The 21,327-nt window shown below is 40.3% G+C and overlaps 1 protein-coding gene across 1 annotated transcript in view; it reads right to left on the bottom strand.

Annotated features, from left to right (window-relative positions):
- The window catches only part of LOC136874562 (uncharacterized), a 43,989-nt gene extending 37,425 nt beyond the window's left edge, over positions 1 to 6,564 (bottom strand). The window contains exon 1 of the mRNA XM_067148199.2: positions 6,445 to 6,564. Coding sequence (XP_067004300.2) covers positions 6,445 to 6,564 — 120 coding nt within the window. The remainder of the gene's footprint in view (positions 1 to 6,444) is intronic.
- Between the last annotated feature and the right edge of the window lie 14,763 nt (positions 6,565 to 21,327).

The following is a 21,327-nucleotide window of genomic DNA, read 5'->3' as shown; positions in this document are numbered from 1 at the left end:
ACGTCGAAACGGCTGGATAGATCTCAACCAAATTTCATATTTAGAGTATACTCATCCCGGGGAAGGTTTCAATATGCATATCATTTTAAAATCTTTGAATAGACGGGGGTTTATAGGAAAACCAGAATGGTTTTCCTCCATTTTCTCCTATACTATTGATTTTCTGTAAACTTCGTTTACCGTACGTGAAGCGTCTCCTCATTATAAACAACTTTCGTTATGTTCATAATTTACCTTACTCTTTACACGACGGAGAAATTTACAATTTTCTGCTGGTACCATGCTCTGCATTGAGTGACCGACAGACCGACAACGAACCTACAGGTTACCATGGCGACGTCTCTGAGTGCATGCCAGCAGGGAAGTAACGTATTGCCATTTTCCTCAACATGCTTTTAAATTCGTGGTTGTTCCTTGGGTAGAAAGCAAGAGAGGCGTCAATCGGCCTATCTGCGGGATATTGGCGGAATATCGTTGGATGTTATAACCGCCTTCGAATAGATTAAGTAATAACACCATTAGTCATCTTCTTAATATTTGTTTACCTAGGAATCAATGGACCTAAATTTCCCCTCTGTTACCGCTTTATTATATCCATAACTCACACTAGCATAATTTATTGAGGGGCATTTGATTTTCCAATAAATTAACTTGGCATTTACATATTTGTCGTTATCCGGCTGTCCTCAGTTATAATCCATTTTCTATTTCTTTCAACTTTCTTAACTGTATTATTTTCTTCCTTAATTACGCCGTATGTACGCGAGTGCTACAAACTACTGGATGTATTTCCACCAATACTCACATTTAGAATACACCTGTCCTTGATAGGTTTTAGGGCTAATATTGTTTCTAAATCCCTGAACTGACTGGGGGTTTATACGAAACCGAAACAGTGATTTTGCACTTCCACAAAATATACACAACCAACGTTAATTTAAATCTACCTGCCTTGGTAGAAATTAATTTCTAAACCTTTTTTTCTCATGTGCATCATTTCGATACGAGGATTAATAAGGGAGATATCATTAACGGACCGTTTTTTTGTACAAGTCCCATCGGACTTAACTCACGAGCGGGTGCGTGTAAAGCGTATTCCTTACAACTTGAAAACTACTGAAGATATTCGAACCAAAATTCATATTTAGCATCCACCTGTCCAAAGGTAGGTTTTAAACGTAAATAACATTTCATGTTCCGGAATGGACTGGCGGTTTATAGGGAACCTGAATGGTGATTTTACTCTTCCTCAATATATACAGAACAAGACCAACCTGACTGGAAATCGACCAAACGTGATGGAATTCCACCTCTAAACCTTTTTTTCATGTGCATTTTTCGTCAGGAGGATTAATAAGGGAGATATCATGAATGGTCAGTTTTGCAGGTTAAGTCCAGCGGACATAGCCAAAAAGGTGTTTTACATGGAGCAGATTTCTTATCTATATAAATCAAACCGTAACGACTGTGTGCCTCTACACTGACTATTTTGGCGAAATTTTCGTACAGTTTTCCGTTTAAGGGGTAATAATGACCATCTGCATAATTTTTGGTTTAGTTTCCTGAAAGTCCTAATTTTTGCCCGCCTCGCCCAAAATCCAGATTGCGGCATAATCTGCCAGAAGAAAAAGAAGATAATTGAAATTTGACAAAATTATACGTTTTAGCCTGTAACGAACGGAAAACATCCGAGATCATTAATTTTTTCACTTTTTATCCCCGAAGAATATCGAAATATGCAGGCAATTTTAATGATGGTGCAGACCTTCGGAAATTCCTATCACATAATAGATTGCACAATCTCCGTTCAATTTGGAATGATCTACAACCTTGGTCTTATGACTTTTTGCCGTATCTGTATCCCTTTTATGTTTGATTTTTTTCTATTAATGGATGTTAAGTCAATTTGGAATTTTCACATGCATAATTCATACCTTCGATTACTTATATGAAAAACAGAATCATCAAACTCTTCACGAAAATTGGCCCATCCAGTAGCCATATATGAGCCAAATGCTATGTATGTAGCTGTCACATAATTATCCGAAAAGTAATGTAATGTGAGATAATCTTACAAGAACGTTACCCTGTTCCACGTTTCTAACTCAGTCTGACCCAAGAATAGATGACATATCATAGGACCAGCCATTTAGGCCACTAAATCCGGCGTGTCTTATGGTATAATCCTTTGTCGATATGACGTACGTTTAGTAGCAGTTAATCTGTAAATGAAGGTCTTCAATATTGTAAACACGCATATACTTTCGTATGTCGATCTATATATATTCACTGATGTCGATTTGTAGCGATCGAGAAAGGGTGGGTCTGCTATTGTAGTCAGTACTCCCCACACCGACTTTGACTGGTAGTATGAAAGGGTTCCTTCTCCAACTCCTGTGTAACTGTCATTAGTAAGGAAGGTCTACAATTTTAATGAATAGTTCACTTCTCGATTTGACTTGCAGAAGGCAAGTGAGCATGCAGTTTTGTTTAAAACTCCCCTACCCGATTGTGTTTGGCAGTAGGCAAGGGTGCCCGCCATTGTAAAGGAATGTCCTGATCTAAAATGTGACTGGCATTAGGCATAGTGGCCTGCTATTTTGATGGAAACTCACCAACTTGGTGTGACTGGCAGTAAGCTGGCTGGAAGTAGGAAAATGGGCCTGGCATTATAATGATAACTGCACAACTCAATTTCGAGTGATAGTAGAGTAATTACCTGCCATTATGATAGAAACTCCTCAACTGTAATCTGTCTGGAAGTAGGAAACGGTGGCTGCCATTTAGCGAAAACTCCCCAAATCGATTCTGTCCGCATAGTAGGTATTGGGGCCTGCAATTATAATGTAAACTTCCCAGATTGCGAATGGCAGTAGGCAAGTGAGCCTGCCGTTATATCACAAATCTATAACAAACACTTTACATTGGGAACAACGTACGGGGACCTCCCCATGCTCTTTCTCGGATAACGCTAAGAGACATGCAATTTTAAAACAATCTTATTTACTGCATGCACACTATTTACTTCGATATTCGAATACAATGTAGAATACCGTAGCGAAGCACGGGTACATTCGCTAGTATATATTATTATTGGTCATATCGATAAATACTACATAACTAAGGTTATCTTCTTCTTCCTCTTCTAAATCTGTTTACCCTCCAGGGACGGTTTTTCCCTCGGACTGAGCGAGGGATCCCACCTCTAGCTCCTCAAGGGCAGTGTCCTGGAGCTTCAGACTCTGGGTCGGGGGATACAACTGGGGAGGATGACCAGTACCTCGCCGAGGCGGCCTCGCCTGCTATGCTGAACAAGGGCCTTCTGGGGGATGGAAGATTGGAAGGGATAGATAAGGATGTGGGAAGGAAGTGGCCGTGGCCTTAGGTTAGGTACCATCCCGGCATTTGCCTGGAGCAGAAGTGGGAAACCACGGAAAACCGCTTCCAGGATGGCTGAGGTGGGAATCGCCCACCTCTACTCAGCTGACCTCTCGAAGCTGAGTGGACCCCGTTCCAGCCCTCGTACCACTTTTCACACTTCGTGGCAGAGCCGGGAATCGAACCCGGTCCTCCGCGGATAGCAGCAAATCACACTAACCACTAAATCACAGAGGCGGACTAATTAAAGTTGTATAGAATTACATTTCCGATTATTTATATATTATACACTATTACCAGACCGGCTATGATAACAGATATTCATGAATTTGTATTTTTGTTGCTAAATCCATATCAACGCCGAGCCACGATAAAATGTACCAACAGAATTTAATGAAGATCGGTATATAGAGTCAGGGAATAAGAAACTACAGTCTAAGCTATAAAGAATTGTATTCACCCTGGTTGAAATGGTAGTTCAGGGGAAGGCGCTTAAAATTTAATTTTTAAATACCCATGTTATTGGTCCTACCGAAAAGTACTCTACAACAAAAAAAGTCATAGAGAGTACAATTTCCGATTATTTATGATTTATTCAGCTTTACCGTACAGCCTACGATAACAGTGGTATTTTAGAGTCGGAAGAAAATTAAATGTGAAGGCCTACAATATCGAAAGAGCATAACATTGATCAACAATAACATTACATTGATAATTGTTTGTTGTAATGTTCTTTGTCTCTTATGCTGCCGCTCAACTCCATTAGATGGGAATACTACCGCGTACCGAGTATAACAGCCTGACTGAATACTGACGAGAAATAGCTGGGGAGTAAGATAACTTCCTTCTTTAGCATGCCATACCTCTGGTTAAGATATTTTCTGATACTACTGGTAGGTAACACACTGGTTCATCATAGTATTTCAGCTATTCGATCCCTATTCCGACGCGCTATTTTGAAAGAGCAGTGTGCACTTTATAGGCAGAGGCTCACTTAGTAGTAATATGACCTGGTCTAGAATTACAATGTAGGCCTATTCCAAATAATAGCACCACAACTCACTGAACAACTCAAAATTCAACCTTGAAAAGAGCCATTTCTTAAGAAAAGATTATTCTGCTTCACTTTTATTAAATCTTTTTATTCCAAATTAGCAGGGAAGAGGGGGTTCTCTCCTCTGGTTAGGAGGAAAAATTTGCCTCCAAGTTAGATAGGTTTTTTTCCCCGCCTGTGTATTGAATCAAGAATTTCTGACTCATCGTTTACTCCTAAGAAACAGATGAGTAAACGGGCACAGTTTTTGCCTTGGAACTGTCCACTATTCGACTCTTTCCCCCCCTCCCTGCCGATAAAATGCGAATAGTATTCATGGATTACGGCTGTCTGCGACTTGGTCATTCTAGCTCTGGAACTTTGGACTGTTAGTTCGGAAGTATAGTACACTTCGTTGAAAGAGAGAAAATGTGTGGTTTTTCATTTGATCGACTATTTCATATCAAAGCATCGCTTTTAATCGCGCCATTCCTACTGACGTCATTGCAATGACCTATGTTCATTTCAGTTGGGAAAACCACTAAGAGAGTCTTTTTTAGAATGCAAAAAGGCAGGTGGAGAGTCAGTGTGTGCCATAACAATGAAAACTCTCCAATCTGATTGTGACTGATGGTAGGCAAGCAGGTTTAACATTACAATGAAATTTCCCTAACCCAGTCTTCATATGAGAAAAGACGTTTAGTGACTTCCCCGTCGCGCTTCTAGGATAACGTTAAGAGCAATGCCATTTAATACAACCTTGCTCACAACGTGTACACTACCAAACCTAGAATTCTGTATACAATGTAGAATTCCGTAGCGAAGCACGGATACATCAGCTAGAGTTGTCATATAACTTCAAATCTCAGGCTGTGCCATTAGTGACCACACAACGCCGTACATATTTCTATACTAGTTTCAATATCGGATTAATATTCAAACACAAAATTACTAGATCTTAATATTTTTGTATGACATTACTTGTTTGCTACATTTTGCACTACAATAATGATCTTTCAAATTTCATCCCTATTGAGTTAATTTTGTGTACGGTTATTCGGTCGGCGATTGCAGAGTTGGTCCCGGCCCACAAGCGGCCACGGCTGGTCCGTGGTCCGACAGCTCTGTACTCCTACCGACAAACCGAGCAGAGGAGTGGACGCGGCTCTACCGTGGAGCTAAGCCTCTGTATTTGGGAGACGGAAAGGAGTGATCCTGACCGCCGGTCGTCCTGAGAACGGTTTTATGTGGTTTTCCGTTCTCCTGCACTAAAGTGAATGCTGGGACAGCTCCTAGTTTGGCCATTGGCGCAAACCCGGTCAATTTTCCCAGCACCTCCTCCACCGCAACAATTTTCCTAGCCTGACAGTCAGCGTAGTAGTAGTAGTAGTAGTAGTAGTAGCAGGAGTAGCAGTCGCAATAGTAGTAGTAGTAGTAGTAGTAGTAGTAGTAGTACCGGGCGAGTTGGCCGTGCGCGTAGAGGCGCGCGGCTGTGAGCTTGCATCCGGGAGATAGTAGGTTCGAATCCCACTATCGGCAGCCCTGAAAATGGTTTTCCGTGGTTTCCCATTTTCACACCAGGCAAATGCTGGGGCTGTACCTTAATTAAGGCCACGGCCGCTTCCTTCCAACTCCTAGGCCTTTCCTCTCCCATCGTCGCCATAAGACCTATCTGTGTCGGTGCGACGTAAAGCCCCTAGCAAAAAAAAAAAAAAAAGTAGTAGTAGTAGGGCTGTTTTAAATCATTGTCATATTGTGAACTCGTCTTGTTATGTTCACATATTATTATTATTATTATTATTATTATTATTAACTTTATCGGTTGAAGACATACCGAGTTAAGATAGCTTTGCTGGGTACAATGGCCCTTCTTCGTAGCAATGAGATACTGAACTTCGTGAGTATTTACTAGAAATTATTTTCATTTTAAAACTTGAACGTGTTTTCTAACAATCAGGCACAAGTACGGTTCCGAAACTATACTCGTATTCGTCTGAGAGTTAAAATATTTAAATCAAATTACTGTATCTCACCTTATTTATATCAAGACCACTTGGTCCTCGGGGCAATGTGCATGTTGAACTTTCTGCGCTGGCAGCGCCAATGCACAGCAGACCAAACAGGAACAACTGAACGTAGCCGTGCGAAGCCATGATTAACGACTGATACCAATTGCCAAAATTTCTCGTCTTTAAATAGACCTAGTTTTTGATACAGGAGGCAGTTCGTAGGTCATCAGATTAAATTAAGGTCACTGTTCCTCTAACACACAATTTCTGAATGATAAGGCACGTGTGGGGCTATGATAGCCAAAAAAGTGCCTATCGTGAGTATACGATTGGCCCCTTAATCTGCAGGACAAAGTTCCAGCTTTCTGTGACCTTAACACCTTCAAAATTAAGATTGGGTTTTTATCTCTTCAACGTATACATTTTTTGTTTGAGAAACGGCCAGTAAACCGTATTATTTAAGAGGAGTGATCGGCAAGGAATACACAATGCCTTTTGCAAAATATTATGTTAAAAAATGATAGCACTATGCACAATTCGAAACATTTCTCCCATCCTCACACCGAGTTGAAAGCGTCTCTTCCATAGAACTCAGTTCCTTGGGAGTAAAACCTGCGCATTTCTTCGTCTGAACCGAAACGTTGAACTCTTAGAAATTTCTTCAGAGGTACACAGAGATTAAAGCCAGACAGTGTAAGTTCCGGACTGTATGGCGACTGATTCGGCATCTCCCAGCCAAGTTTTCAAATTTTTCAAGAAGAGAATTCGCAACAAAGGGACACTTGTCCTTAGTGATCATCATTTAAGTAGCTGCCTCTGTGGATCAGCGGTAGAGTGTCGGCCTTCGGATCCCAAGATAGCGGGTTCAAACCCGGCAGAGGTAGTCGGATTTTTGAAGGGCGGAAGAAAGTCCATTCGACACTCCATGTTGTACGATGTCGGCATGTGAAAGATCTCTGGTGACACATTTGGTGTTTACCCGACAAAATTCATTAAATCTCAGCCATAGACGCCCGAGAGAGTTTCGGTTTACTCGGTCTGCCACCTAGTGGGGGCCTAGAGTAAAACGGAACGTCGAAATTGACGAGCAGACAGCCAGATGGCGTCAAATTGAAATGTCTGCACACGGTAGCTGAGGCCATACGATTATTATTATCATTATTATTATTATTATTAACATTTAAGTTCGAATGAAGACATGAAATTGGTCGTACAGATGTTGTTATACTCTCCAGGAATGGAGTTCTATGAACGAAACGTATAGAACATGATGTCATATGGAAGAAATGTCTCCACATAAATATTGAAATAGAGGTAAACCTGCGGGCTTGTTTGTGCATATATCCTTTTGCTTTTTCAACTCATTTAATATACGTTAAAAATAACTTTGTTACTTTTCGATTGGCATTCATCTTCATAAGTTAATTTATGAAGTTTAGAAAGAAAAATGTGACCTCTTAGAATGTTAAGAACTCAGTCTTTGAATGTTACAAAATATTTCTTTTTTACGTCGCATCGATACAGATAAGTCTCATGGCGACGATGGGATTGGGAAGGCGTAGGAGTTGGAAGGCAGCGGCCGTGGTCTTAATTAATGTACGTCTCCAGCTTTTGCCTGGTATGAAAATGGCAAACCACGAAACACCATCTTCAGAGCTGCTGACAGTGGGCTTCGAACCCATTATCTTCCGAATGTAAGATCACATCTGCGTTCCGCTGCCGGCCCTGCGAACGTTTTATTGATATTCACTTGATTCAAATTATTTAAAAACAACGAGAGTAGTTGAATGTAAACCCCAGATTAAAAATAACGTTTAGCTATTTACTAGTTGTTTGCCGGTACATTGACAAAAGCGGTTTGTATTGTGAGTTCACTTCTCAGTGATTCAAGCGAGGTGACTGTTCCCTCTTCCACCTGAGTTGATCACTGTCGTGAGTCTCGCGATTCACGTTTGAACAGTTGGCACTCCCTCCTCTAGTCGGAACAAATATCCAAACGAGTTCGTGCGCCCTGTGTGAGAGCTTCTCTCATCCCGCGACCAATAGCGATGGTGTTATGTTGTAGTCGAGAGGGGAATTTCCTGTTGTAGGCGTTAGTAGCTCTCCATTTGCAGCTGCTGACAAATGAGTCTTCAAAAATTATAATTCAAGGAAGAATGCTTGGTATTAAGCCCTGTTACAAACTCCAGCTAACTCAAACATTGAAGAGAAGACCTATTGGGTTTTATTATTGCATTCGTAATGACACTATGAGATAGTTCTATATTAATAACAATGACGTCCCAATAACTACTTTTTTCGAGGATGCCGAGGAGCCGGAATTTTGTTCCACAGGAGTTCTTTTACCTGCCAGTAAATCTACGACTGACGTATCTGAGCACCTTCAAATACCACCGGACTGAGCCAGGAATTCGGCTCAGAGATCCAGCGCTTTAACCGTCTAGTAGCGAAGTTAGAGTGAGAGGGGTTGAAAGGGGGGGAGGGGAAGTGGTGAGGAGAGGGGTAGGGAGGCGGAGTTTAAGGCGGGTCAGGAGGGCGGAGTGGCAGTGGTGTGGGACGTAAAAGAGTACTGTGGAGAGCGTGAAAGATCGATTTTCCTCCCGTGGTTTTTATACCTCTAAAGACTTCTATTAGGAAGTCGAAAAGAATGTTGGATTTTTCTGAGATTTCGTTAAGATTTAAGTTAGGGTTAAAAAATTGGTCTAGGTGAATAAAACAGTTCTCCGTAACGTCGAGTAAAGGGCCTTTATTTATGTTTTTGAGAATTTCTAGGTCTTGTTCTATGGTAGTAAAATTATGCTTTAAGTCATGTATATGTTGGCCTATTGCGGAAAATCTATTATATCTAATGGCATTAACGTGTTCTAAGTATCTAACTTTGAAGCTGCGCCCGGTCTGTCCGATGTATGAGGAAAAACAGTTATTGCATTGAAAACGGTAAACGCCTGACATTGCGTAAATGTCAGACCTGTTAACTGATTTGGAATTGTGAACTATATCTATGTTTCTATTGCTGGTTCTGTAAGAAATTTTAATATTATGTTTCTTGAAAATATTCGTTACACTGTGTATGTTTTCGTTAAAGGTGAAGGTGGCGAATAGGGCAGGGTTATGTCTTTCTTTGGTTAATGTTGTCTTCAGTCTATGTTTACATTTGTTAATGATGCGTTCTATGAATGAGGTGTTATAACCGTTGAATTTAGCAATGGTACGAATGGTGTTCAATTCCTTCTTTAGGTTTTCCTTGGATAACGGTATTTTTAGTGCACGGTCTACCATACTATAGTAAGTGGCGCATTTATGTGCGTGTGGATGTGTAAAGTCATTTCTGATAGTAGTCGCTGTTTGGGTTGGTTTTCTGTAGATATTGTATTCTAAAGAAGAAGGATGTCGTTTAATTGTAAGGTCTAAAAAATTGATCGAGTAATTGGACTCGGATTCTAATGTGAATTTTATATTAGAATCAATCTTGTTTAAGTTATTAAGAGTGGTAGCTGCATTAACCGTTCTGTCATCTAGAATAACCAGAGTATCATCAACATACCTAGACCAGAAGTGTATATTTGAAAAAGTGTTATTGGTATTAATTGCTTTGTCTTCTAGGAAATCTATGTAAATTTCAGCCAAAATTCCTGAGGCCGGCGACCCCATAGCCAGTCCATCTTGTTGGTAAATGCATTTGTCAAATGCGAAATAGTTGTTATGTATTACGAGTTTTAGGACCTGCATAAAGTCTTGGATCTCTAGTTTACTTAGCCCACTATATGTTTTTAGGTTTTTTTGTATTATGGGAAGGAGTTTCTTGGTGTTGATACTGGGATACATATTATTAATATCGAATGAGTGAAGGGTGTGAAATGGTAGTATTTCAAATGTATTCAGTTTTTCGATTAGTTCAGTGGTGTTTTTTACGGATTTTTTCGACTGAAATTTATAGTTTTTACTAAGAAATTTTTGTATGAATTGGGCCAATTTATATAATGGGCTAGGTCTATAGTTAATGATGGGGCGTATGGGGACGCCGGTCTTATGGATTTTGGGGAGAGCTTTAGGGGTAGGCAGGCCTGGATTCATATTAATTAATCTCGTTTTTTCTTGTTCTGTAAAAAGGAATGATGCATTTTTTAAAGTTTGTTTTAGGAGACGTTGGATTCGCTGTGTCGGATCTTTTTTGACTAAACAGAAAGAACTAGTATTGAAAAAACTTTTTGTTTTTTCGATATAATCATTTTTATCCATGATGACCGTTGTATTGCCCTTATCAGCTTTTGTGATGATAAGGTTATGAACTTTAATTTTTTCCGCGAGTTTTGTAATGTGTTCTCGTTCTGCGAAGGTTTTTTATGTGAACTAATATTAGTGGGAGTTGTTCTGTTTTTTAGGTTATTGATTTTGTTTAAAGTTCGTTTGACGTCGAATCTAACCTCATCTTGTGCGTCTAAAGGTATTTTATTTATGGCTGTTTCGGATTCCATGACTAGTGTGGTAGCGATGTTAACTTTATTTGGATTAGGCCAATTGTGTTTTGGTCCTTTTTCGAGGATCTCGTTTTCCTTGTCTGAAAGTGTTATTTCTGTTAAGTTAGCTGCTGGGGGATGGAAATGTTCTTTTAAAGACTCTAGGTTACGGGTACTCGATTCGTTAGGAAATGCTGTAGTTGGACTATTCAGCCTTGCGTTATTTTTAAGGTTGTTAAGTTTCTTCTCATGTGTTGCTTGTTTTTGTTCAAGTATATAGAGCAGTTTGTCCGCAATTTTACTGGGAATATATTCCATTGAGCTTTAGAAAGTAAGTGTGCTGTCGCAAGGTGCGTCTCATATAGTTTAATTGTTAATTCAATATTTCCTGACAGCTACGTGTTCGCTCTGCTGTGCTCAAAAAAGCACTATGATGAAATTGATCATTTAAAACCTCTTTAATATCGCCGTGGGTAACAGGTACCGTAAAGGAAAAACGGACATGCGACGGGCTCTAGGCCTATGTGGCAACATTTTTATCGTGAAGTGATATTAAACCATACATCACATAACCAGCAAGTGCAACTGGGCAATAACCTCTTTTTAACACTAAAAGCGCATAAAAGACTGAATGGCCACGAAGGTCGTGAAAATGTAAGACTCACTGGGCTTCACAAACCAAATACCATAGTGATCAGGAAAAAAACGTTTGACTGTCTTCCTCCTGTGTTCGCTGTAAGAAAACCGTATGGATAAATTTCAGTACATTCTGCGAACGACGTTCATTTGTCGACAGTCAAGGCCAGATCAGTCCCCTCATTTACATATCACTGAACAGACTTTTCCTTTTAGAAAGACCAGAAGAGTTTGTTTCAATTGTTTCTTACCCTACTGATTATATCTCGACCAAATTTCATATTTACAGTCTACTTATCCAGGAGTAAGTTTCGATCATATAATTTTTTAAAAAACCTCTGAAAACACAGGAGATTTATAGGATGACTAGGAGAGTGTTTTTAAGTTTCACTTGCACTATTCAATATAAAAATATATGTGAAAAACCCCTTTATTTTATACAGTTTTTGTTATTTACATAATTTCGCCTATTCTCCAAATGACGGAGAAAAATACAGTTTTCTACGGGATTCATGCTCTGTAGCCAGTGTTGGACACTTTCGCACAGCTACAGTTATTTGAATCATCCAAAACAGGAGAAAATCGGAGGATGCATAATATTTCGCTCGGCTTGAAAATTAACCGCACCTAATGTAAGTGGAGGAAACCTGAGGTTGTACCTTTCCCTTTGGTATGTGTCGGTCTGGTTATCTATCTGTTTGTATACACCCAAAAATGGAAAACTGCTGGACTTATTTAAACCAATCTATGTATTTGGAATCTACTCACTCAGGATTGTGATATCTGGTGCACATGGTAATCACATGGAGTTCGTACTTATAGGAAGATTATTCTCAAATGTTTGAAAAAACTATGGGTATGAAATTATGTGGAAGATAAGTTAAATACTGAAAGGAGAAAATTTTCATATGAGTACTTTCAAAGTTGAAGATCTCATTGACTTCCGTTAAGAAGTTTCTGGATGTTTTGCAACGTGCCGTCTGAAACCAAACAACCCTTCACACCCAAGAACCTGGAGAAGGCTATTGTGATTCACCGCAAAGGCAACTGAGGAGAGGTTTAACAATTCCAATTTCTGTGGAGAACATATTTCATTCCAAATTAAGCAAGTTATTTTTTAAGAGGCATGGAATTCATTTTTTTAATAATGTTAATCTAGACATACATAATATCTGAAAGAAGGTTTATTTCACACATGTATGTCTGCACTGTATGTTGCATGTCACATGAATTATGTATTTAAAATATTTTATTCCTTCATGAAATATAATTAAAACTAAAATTATGAATGCATTTGGATTGCATTATTAGGACCGTTTTGCCAGTTTTAGCCCTTTTTAATATTTCACGTCTTTTTATGGGTCTTTAACTTCCGAGCCCTAGTCATTATTATAAGAAGGCAATTTCTAGAATACGTTATTCTTTAACTCTCGGGACGTCGCGCCGCGGTCTTTTCGACCGCACGCATCCTTCTTTTGTTACTCTGCCTACGATTGTTAGAGGACAGATTTCTCCTTCCACAATATCAACCCCGCAACCTTCCTCTAGTGTTTATAGCCAGGTAGCGCTCCCCAATTGCTCTTCTGTTGTCGCTGTAGATGTTTATGTGAGTGTGCGGTGCTTTCGACCGTGGGCAACTCGGCCGTTTGTTGAATTTGGTTCTAACACTGGACGCGCAACTGTTCGTGCAGACGAATTGTTTGACTGTTTACTTGTGTTGTGAGTGAAAACGGATTCCGAAGAAGTTGATAGGATAAACAAATTGATGGATGGTGTGGAAAACGAAGCAGAAAGCCGAAGACTTCGTGTGTTACCTGCTCTCTGTGCGTATGCCGGGAGCACACTATCTTCACCTGTCAAGCCTGCGGTATGGGGACAGCAGGTGAAGAAAATGAAGATGACCGTTTTATTATCTAAGGACACAGTCAGCTCAGTCTTTAGTAAACAGTAAATCTCTAATTGCTGTTACCCTTCGATCTGTTGTAGCCTTGCTCTTACCATTGGACAGTATACCTTATTTATATTGCTGTAACTTTGTTTTGTACATATTTTTACTGATAGTTGTAAATTACTCGTACATTGCACTATACTTCTTTTACCAGTTTACTTTTGTGAATTCTGTAAATGAATGTTCTTCCCATTTCACTGTTGTTTGATGTGTGTTAAGTAGAACGTAACGTTAGTTATTGTATTATTTTAAAGCACTATTTAAATGTAAATAAATAATATTTGTATTTTTAATGATGAAAATAGAGAGTAAACAAAAATATAGCAACATAACAAAAATAAATTGCAAATTGTAATACATAAACGATATGGAATTCTTGCGCGGTCTTTTCCACCTCACGCGACGATTGACGTTACACTGCCTCCCGCGACGTCCCGAGGGTTAAATAAGATACCTTGTTCACATTCGTTTTTTATGAATTATAATAATATAAAACATCCATGAAGTTCTCAGAAGCAATTTCTCCAATATACTGTTTCATGAAATTAACCTTCTTGTTGACAGTCTGAAGGTCATTTTCACAAAATATGCCGTTGGTCACATTCAGAAATTAGAGATTCTGATCGTAGAAAGCCCTTTTTGAATATTTCTTCTGTCTTTCTCTCTTCCTTTCTTAATCCGTTTACCTGCTAAGGTTAGTTCTTCCCTCGGAATCAGGAGGGATCCCACCTCTACCGACTCAAGAGCAGTGTCCTGGGGCGTGAGACTTTGGGTCGGCGTGCATGCTGGTCGTTACAAGTGTTCTCCGTGCATTAATCATAGTTTTGTTGATAAAAAGTGCCGTGACGTACGCGAAAAGTGTAACAGTGCATTCGGATAAGTCTTGTGGTGTTTTGAAGAAGGTTCATCTACTGGAAAAACTCTTGGTAAGTGAGAAATGTTCTCTTAAGTGTCTCACTGGGTGTGGCAGTGAAAGCCTTGGGCTGCTGGCGGTAGGGCGGCCGCGTCGTAATGGGGAAGGCAGAGTTGTCAGACTTCCGATTGCTGGGCGGCCACTGTGGTGCCTAACTCTCGCGCTAATTGGAGACATTGAATTGAACCCCGGACCTCAGCATTGTACAATATGTGAAAGCAGCGGGCGTCGTAATCAACTATTTGTAAACTGCAATAATTGTTCGTCAAGCAGTCACAGGACATGTGCACAAATTTCTACTTCAGAATACAGGAAATTAAAGAAGGGAGGAAGAACGTGGACTTGCTGGCAATGCGAAATGCCGCCACTAACGAACTCTTTCTTTACCAATACCAGTGACGTTACCAGTGACTCTGTAAATAGCTACAACTGTAAATATGTAAATAATAATCTAACTCTCTTTGCGTTTAACGCACGCAGCATTTTACGTCCAGGTAGAAAACAATATATTCTCGCTTCGCTCTCAAGCCTAGATCCCTCTGTTGTGTGTATCAGTGAAACATGGCTTTCAGACACAATTAATGACTCAGAAGTGCTACCAGATTCTTTCATCCTGTTCCGTAAGGACCGCACTCTAACCACAGTAGGCGGAGTTCTTATTGCCGCAAAACCAGAGTGTAATCCAACTAGACGTCCCGAGTTGGAGACGACAGCTGAAGCCGTGTGGGTAGAAATTACGTGCGGTAGTAATAAATTCCTCATCGGATCTGTATATCGTTCACCGAAGTCCTCACAAACAATGAACGATGCTTTGCTCTCCTCTCTGGATCGTGTGCAACAAGTACAGAATAATTATGACTCAATTTATATTGCTGGTGACTTCAATCTTGAAATTACTTGGTCTAGAAATGCCGCCCCAGTACCAAACAATCCTCTTGCTAATAGTTTTCTCTCCACCTTCTACGACATTTTCCTCCATCAGTTAGTGTTCGAGGCGACTCGTATTACTCAAAATTCCCGCTCCACACTAGACCTGTTCCTTACTAACTCTCCATCATCCGTCCAGTTTCTGGACGTAATACCTGGATTTTGTGATCACCAAGCCATAATTACAACTTTGAGCTACAGAAAACCCTCCCCAAAACTCCACTCCAGAACAATATATAATTTTTCCTGCACCAACTGGAACGATCTTTCCTCTCTTCTATCAAAAAGTCTTCCTATTCCCCTCGCGTCCTTCACCGGCGATATAAATATCAACGAGATCTGGGAAGACTGGAAATAGGTATTTTTTGAATGTGTCGATCAAGTTGTGCCGAAAGTTTCCATCACTAATAAGCGAAAAACGCCATGGATCAATAAAGAGATAACATCAGGTATTCGAAAGAGAAATTGTTTATACAGGAAATGGAAGGAAATCCCAAGTGACAGTAGGTGGGAGAAGTACAGACTGGCTAGGAACAAACTCAAATCATTAATCCGTGATGCCTACAGTTCATATATCCACAGCCTTAGTTCCAATAGTAAAGAGCTATGGGCTTTCATTAGAAACAAAAGTGGCAAAAGTGCTCCATCCGTCTTCAAGTACAACGGACTATCAGTTTCCTCTCCCCAAGAAATAGCAGACACATTCAATAGTAAATTTAAAAATAACTTCTCCACTGCTGACAAGGATGAAGACATGTTCACTCCAAGGTCAATCCCTCCCTTTCTGCCCCTAACTAGCTTGTACTTCACTGCTAACGAGGTCGTAACAAGTCATCGGAGAACTAGACCTCATGCTGCGAACGGCCCAGACAACGTGCCGGCCAGAATTCTCCATCGAGGTGCAGAAGCATTAGCACCTTCTCTCTGTGCAATATTTAACATTTCAATGAACAGTGGGTCTGTTCCAGAAGAATGGAAGAAAGCAAATGTCGTTCCCGTATTCAAAGATGGTGACAGGGAAAATGTAGACAACTATCGCCCAGTCTCTATTACATCTGGCTTATGTAAATGCATGGAACGCCTGATTGTTAAACATGTGCTGGATTTTCTGAATGAGAGAAACCTGTTGAATAACAACCAACATGGATTCCTCCCTGGAAAATCCTGTACTACACTTTTAACAACAGTAATTGATGAGTGGCAACATTCCCTGGACCAGTCTAATATATCCCAAGTGGACTGCGTAACTCTCGACTGGAGTAAGGCCTTTGATCAGGTACCTCATCAACGACTGTTGTTAAAACTTAACAAGTATGGCATTCAAGGCAACCTGCAGGCATGGTTTCGATCATTCCTGGTAGGTCGGACGCAGAGCGTTGTGTTCAGTGGGGCCAGGTCAAAACAAACCTCAGTCACCTCGGGTGTGATTCAAGGTAGTGTGATAGGGCCGCTGCTGTACACAATATTTACGCTGGATCTGCCAGGTTGTGTATCGTCTTCTATGGCACGGTACGCTGATGACACCATCATTTACAGAGCCATTCGCAATGAGAACGACGTAAATAAGTTACAGTCAGATCTCGATAACGTGGTTCTGTGGTGCAAAATAAATAGAATGTGTATAAATGTACAGAAATGTAAATATATCCGCTTTACTAGAGCAAGATCACAGTTACAACACGAAATTTCACTGTGTGGTAAAAACCTGATGCCTTGTACCTCAATAAAATTGCTTGGCATTCACATCTGCAGCAATTTAAAATGGAATAAACATGTTGAGGAAATAAGGTGTAAAGCATACAGAGTCCTGGGATTCATCCGCAGATCTCTACTGGGAGCCAGGAAGAAAGCCGTTCAGACAGCCTATCTGTCATTAGTACGGCCAATACTGTTGTACGGGCTTCCTTCCTGGCACCCTACTACAGTGGAGAACATGACGAAACTAGAGAGAGTTCAACGCCGAGCAGAACGACTAATTACTCAACACGGTCATTTAAATACAGCCAGGTCACTGCCCTCCATAACATCCCTCTGTAAACAAACAGATATTACTTTCCTGAGAAAATCCCTCGCAGGTAACATTCATATAAACCCTTTCAACCGCTTACAGCTGAACTATCGTTCCGCTCAAAGAGGTCGAGGTGTGTTCCTTTTCCCTCCATTTGCAAGAACAGCATCATATCAAAGCGGCTTCTTTAGTCGTTCTGCTCGGTTGTGGAATGAACTCCCACCGCAGATAAAAGAACTACCTGCAGAAAATTTCTGCAAAGACGTAAAACGGATGTATATATAACGAAACCCTTTGTACAAAACATAATTTATCTACCGTGAGAATGTTCAGTATGAGTGGGAGGATGGATGAAAGTTATGGGGTCCCGAGTGATTGAGACGGTAAATGGGTATGAGTGAGCCGGCCTAGCTAAAATATATTTGGGGTTTCTAGAGAGAGAGAGAGAGACTGTGTGTGTGTGTGTGTGTGTGTGTGTGCGTGTGCGTGTCGAATGACTTGAATGTTGAACAGGTCTTGTGAGTATTACTGTACGTAAATATGCCTATGTAAATATTTTAACTGTATATAAGAACATCATGTAGAATGTAATTGTATATTTGTATATTGTAATTTTAAGTGGTGATGGAGGCACTTTTGTGTATATGGGGCTATGCCCTTTCTCCATTCACCATCCCTAAATTGTAACTACAATTAGTGGAAAATAAATAATAATAATAATACAAGTGGGGATGGTGATCAGTACCTCGCCGAGGCGGCCTCACCTGCTATGCTGAACAGGGCCTTGTGGGTGGGGTTGGAAGTTCGGTAGGGAGGGACAAGGAGCAGAGCAGGAAGCGGTCGTGGCCTTATGTGATGTAGCATACCGTCATTTGCCTGGAGGACAATCGGGAAACCTCTTTGAGGATGGCTGAGGTGGAAATCGTACCCCCTCTACTCCCTTGACCTCTCGAGGCTGAGTGGACCTCGTTCCAGCCCTCGTACCACTTTCCAATTTTCGTGGCAGAGCCGGGAATAGAACCATGGCCTCCGGGGGTGGCAGCTCATCACACTAACTTCTACAGCACAGAAGCGGATTTTTGAATGTTTGATCTATAAATAGTTTAGGAATGATTGAAGTTTACAATGTATTCACACTACTACTAAGCACTTCAGTGATTAGTCTGCAAGCCTCTGTGCATTCACTAAGTCCCTCCATATCACTAGGGCCTCGTTTACTTGGGCACCTCACATCATTAAGAGATTAAAAACAGAATTTACCAAGCTAGCCTTTGGCCTCCGTCTACATCCCTTATCAGTCACGGCCGAGTTTTGATTCTTCTAATATCACAGATTCATTCACAAGTTCATTGCTGACTTAGTTTTATTCCTCATTCCGTATGCCTTTCTGTACAACGATGACATTATTAATAATAATAACATTAATAATAAATAATCATTGCTTTTTGTGATGGTACACTATGGTACGCAGTACCGAAAACGTTTCCTCGCAAAAATCAATAAATCACAATTCTAGCCATTCAGGCAAGTAGCTCAGTGTTGAAAACATCCCAGGGACATAAGCTACGAATTTTAGTTAAGTAAAATATAATAACATATGCAAATATATTTATTATTTATTCCTAAAAATTACAATATATTTCTTAACCCTTGAGTGGCAGCCAGACGAACTGTAACACAAATGGTCGCACGTGAGAGTTTCCCTCACGATAAACTTCATTTAAAGTAAATATATTTTCCACAATTTTGCGGGAAGTAAGAGTGAAATTAATTACTGAAATGAGACGCAAAGTCTGGGTTATACATTTTAGATAAAAATAATGAAATGATAACCCGTATATTACAGAAACCAATTAATAATGGAAATCTGTCAGTAGTTCAGTCACATATCAGTTCGTAATATTCACAAGAGTGGCTCAGACGGTTAAAGTGCTGTCTCTCTGAGCCTAAGTTGACAGATTCGATCCTGGCTCAGTCCGGTGGTATTTGAAGGTGCTCAGATACGTCAGCTGTAGATTTACTGGCAGGTAAAAGAACTTCTGTGGTACAAAATTCTGGCACCTCGCCATCTGAGAAAATCGTAAAAAGTAGTTTTTGGGACGTCAAACAAATAACATTGTTAATAATATAGAACTATCCAACAGTGTCAATACGAATGCAAGAATAAAGCACGATAGGTCTTCTCTCTAACAATTGAATTAGCTGGAGTTTTGTAACAGGGCTTATTACCCACCATTCTGCCTTGAATCATAATTTTGAAGATTTATCAGCAGCTCCAAATGAAGAGCGACTTAATTCAAATGCTAACACCTACAACAGGAAATTCTCCTCTCGACTACAACACAAACGCTACTGGTTGCGCGGTGGGAGAAACTCCCACACAGGACGCACGAACTCGTGTGAATTTTTGTTCCGACTAGAGGTAGGGGTGCTTACCCTTCAAAAGTGAATCGCATTACTCACTACATTTATCAACTCAGCTAGAAGAGGGAACAGTCACCTCCCTTGCATCACTGAGAAGTGAACTCACAATACACACCGTTTCTGACATGACTAACCTAGTGGTATCCTCATAGCCGTTAATATCAATGTACCAGCAAACTACTAGTAAATAGCTAACCGTTATAGTTAATATGGGGTTATTGTAAGTTTAAATTCAACTGCTCTCGTTGTTTTTAAATAATTTCAATAGCATATAGAACGCTTGATTTTTGTCGCCGAGGCGGGTTCCTAGTCATTTAGTAGGAGCAAGGCGTGCACGTTGTTCACAAGCTACAGAAGTGAAATGAAGAAAATATCTAATTATTTTGTACCAGTGCACAATAACAGAAAGCATGACGATTCATCTGAAGTACCTCCTGAACCCACGAACAGTAAATAAAGTACGTAAATGTGAAGAAAAGATCTCAAGTACCGGTAGCGGAGCTCAAATGTAAGCTTGCATTCGGGAGATAGTGGGTTCGAACCCCACTGTCGGCAGGCCTGTAGATGGTTTTACGTGGTTCGCCATTTTCATACCAGGCAAAAGCTGGGGTTGTACATTAATTAAGACCACGGCCACTGCCTTCCAACTCCTACCCGTTCCCAATCCCTTCGTCGCCACGAGACTTATCTGTATCGATGCGACGTAAAAAAAAAATCTTTCGTAACATTCAAAGATCCCAGTTATTAGCATTCCAAGAGGTCATATTGTTTGTTTGTAAACTTATAAATTAACTTATGAAGATGAATGTCAATCGAAAAGTAACGAAGGTCTTTTATAACGAAATATTTTTGAGTTGGGAAAGCAAAATGACATACGCACAAACAAGCCCGGAGGGTTTACCTATTTTTCATATATTTACATGGAGATATTTCTTCCATTTGACATCATGTTCTATACGTTTCGTTCATATAACTCCATTCCTTGAGAGTATAACTACATTTGTACGACCAGTTTCATGTCTTCATTCGAACTGAAGTGTTGATCACCTAGGACAAGTGTCCCTTTGTTGCGAATTCTGTTCTGGCAAAAATTGAAAGTATGGCTGGGAGATGCCGAATCAGTCGACATACAGTCCAGAACTTACACTGTATGGCTTTAACCCCCGTGTACCTCTGAATAAATTTCTAGGAGTTCAACGTTTCTGTTCAGATGAAGAAATGCGCGGGCTTTGCTCCCGAGGAACTGAGTTCTATGGACGAGACGCTTTCAACTCAGTGTGAGGATGGGAGAAATGTTTCGAAAGGCTTGGTTCATACGTTATAACATCTGTTGTTTCTTGTGCATAGTGCTATAATTTTTCTAATAAAATATTTTTCAAAAGGCGTTCTGTATTCCTTGCCGATCACTCCTCTTAAATAATACGGTTTACTGGCCGTTTCTCAAAAAAGTTAGACGTCGAAGTGTTAAAACCACAATCTTAATTTTGAATGGGTTAAGGTCAGAGATAGCGGGATCCTTGTACCGAAGATTAAGGAGCGAATCGTATACTCACGATAGGCACTTTTTTGGCTGTCGGTGGCCTCACACGTGCCT

This window comes from Anabrus simplex, chromosome 5 (assembly GCF_040414725.1).
Source record: "Anabrus simplex isolate iqAnaSimp1 chromosome 5, ASM4041472v1, whole genome shotgun sequence".
Taxonomy (NCBI): Eukaryota; Metazoa; Arthropoda; class Insecta; order Orthoptera; family Tettigoniidae; genus Anabrus; species Anabrus simplex.
Note: the sequence above shows the minus strand (reverse complement) of the source record. Positions and strands in the feature narration are given on the sequence as shown.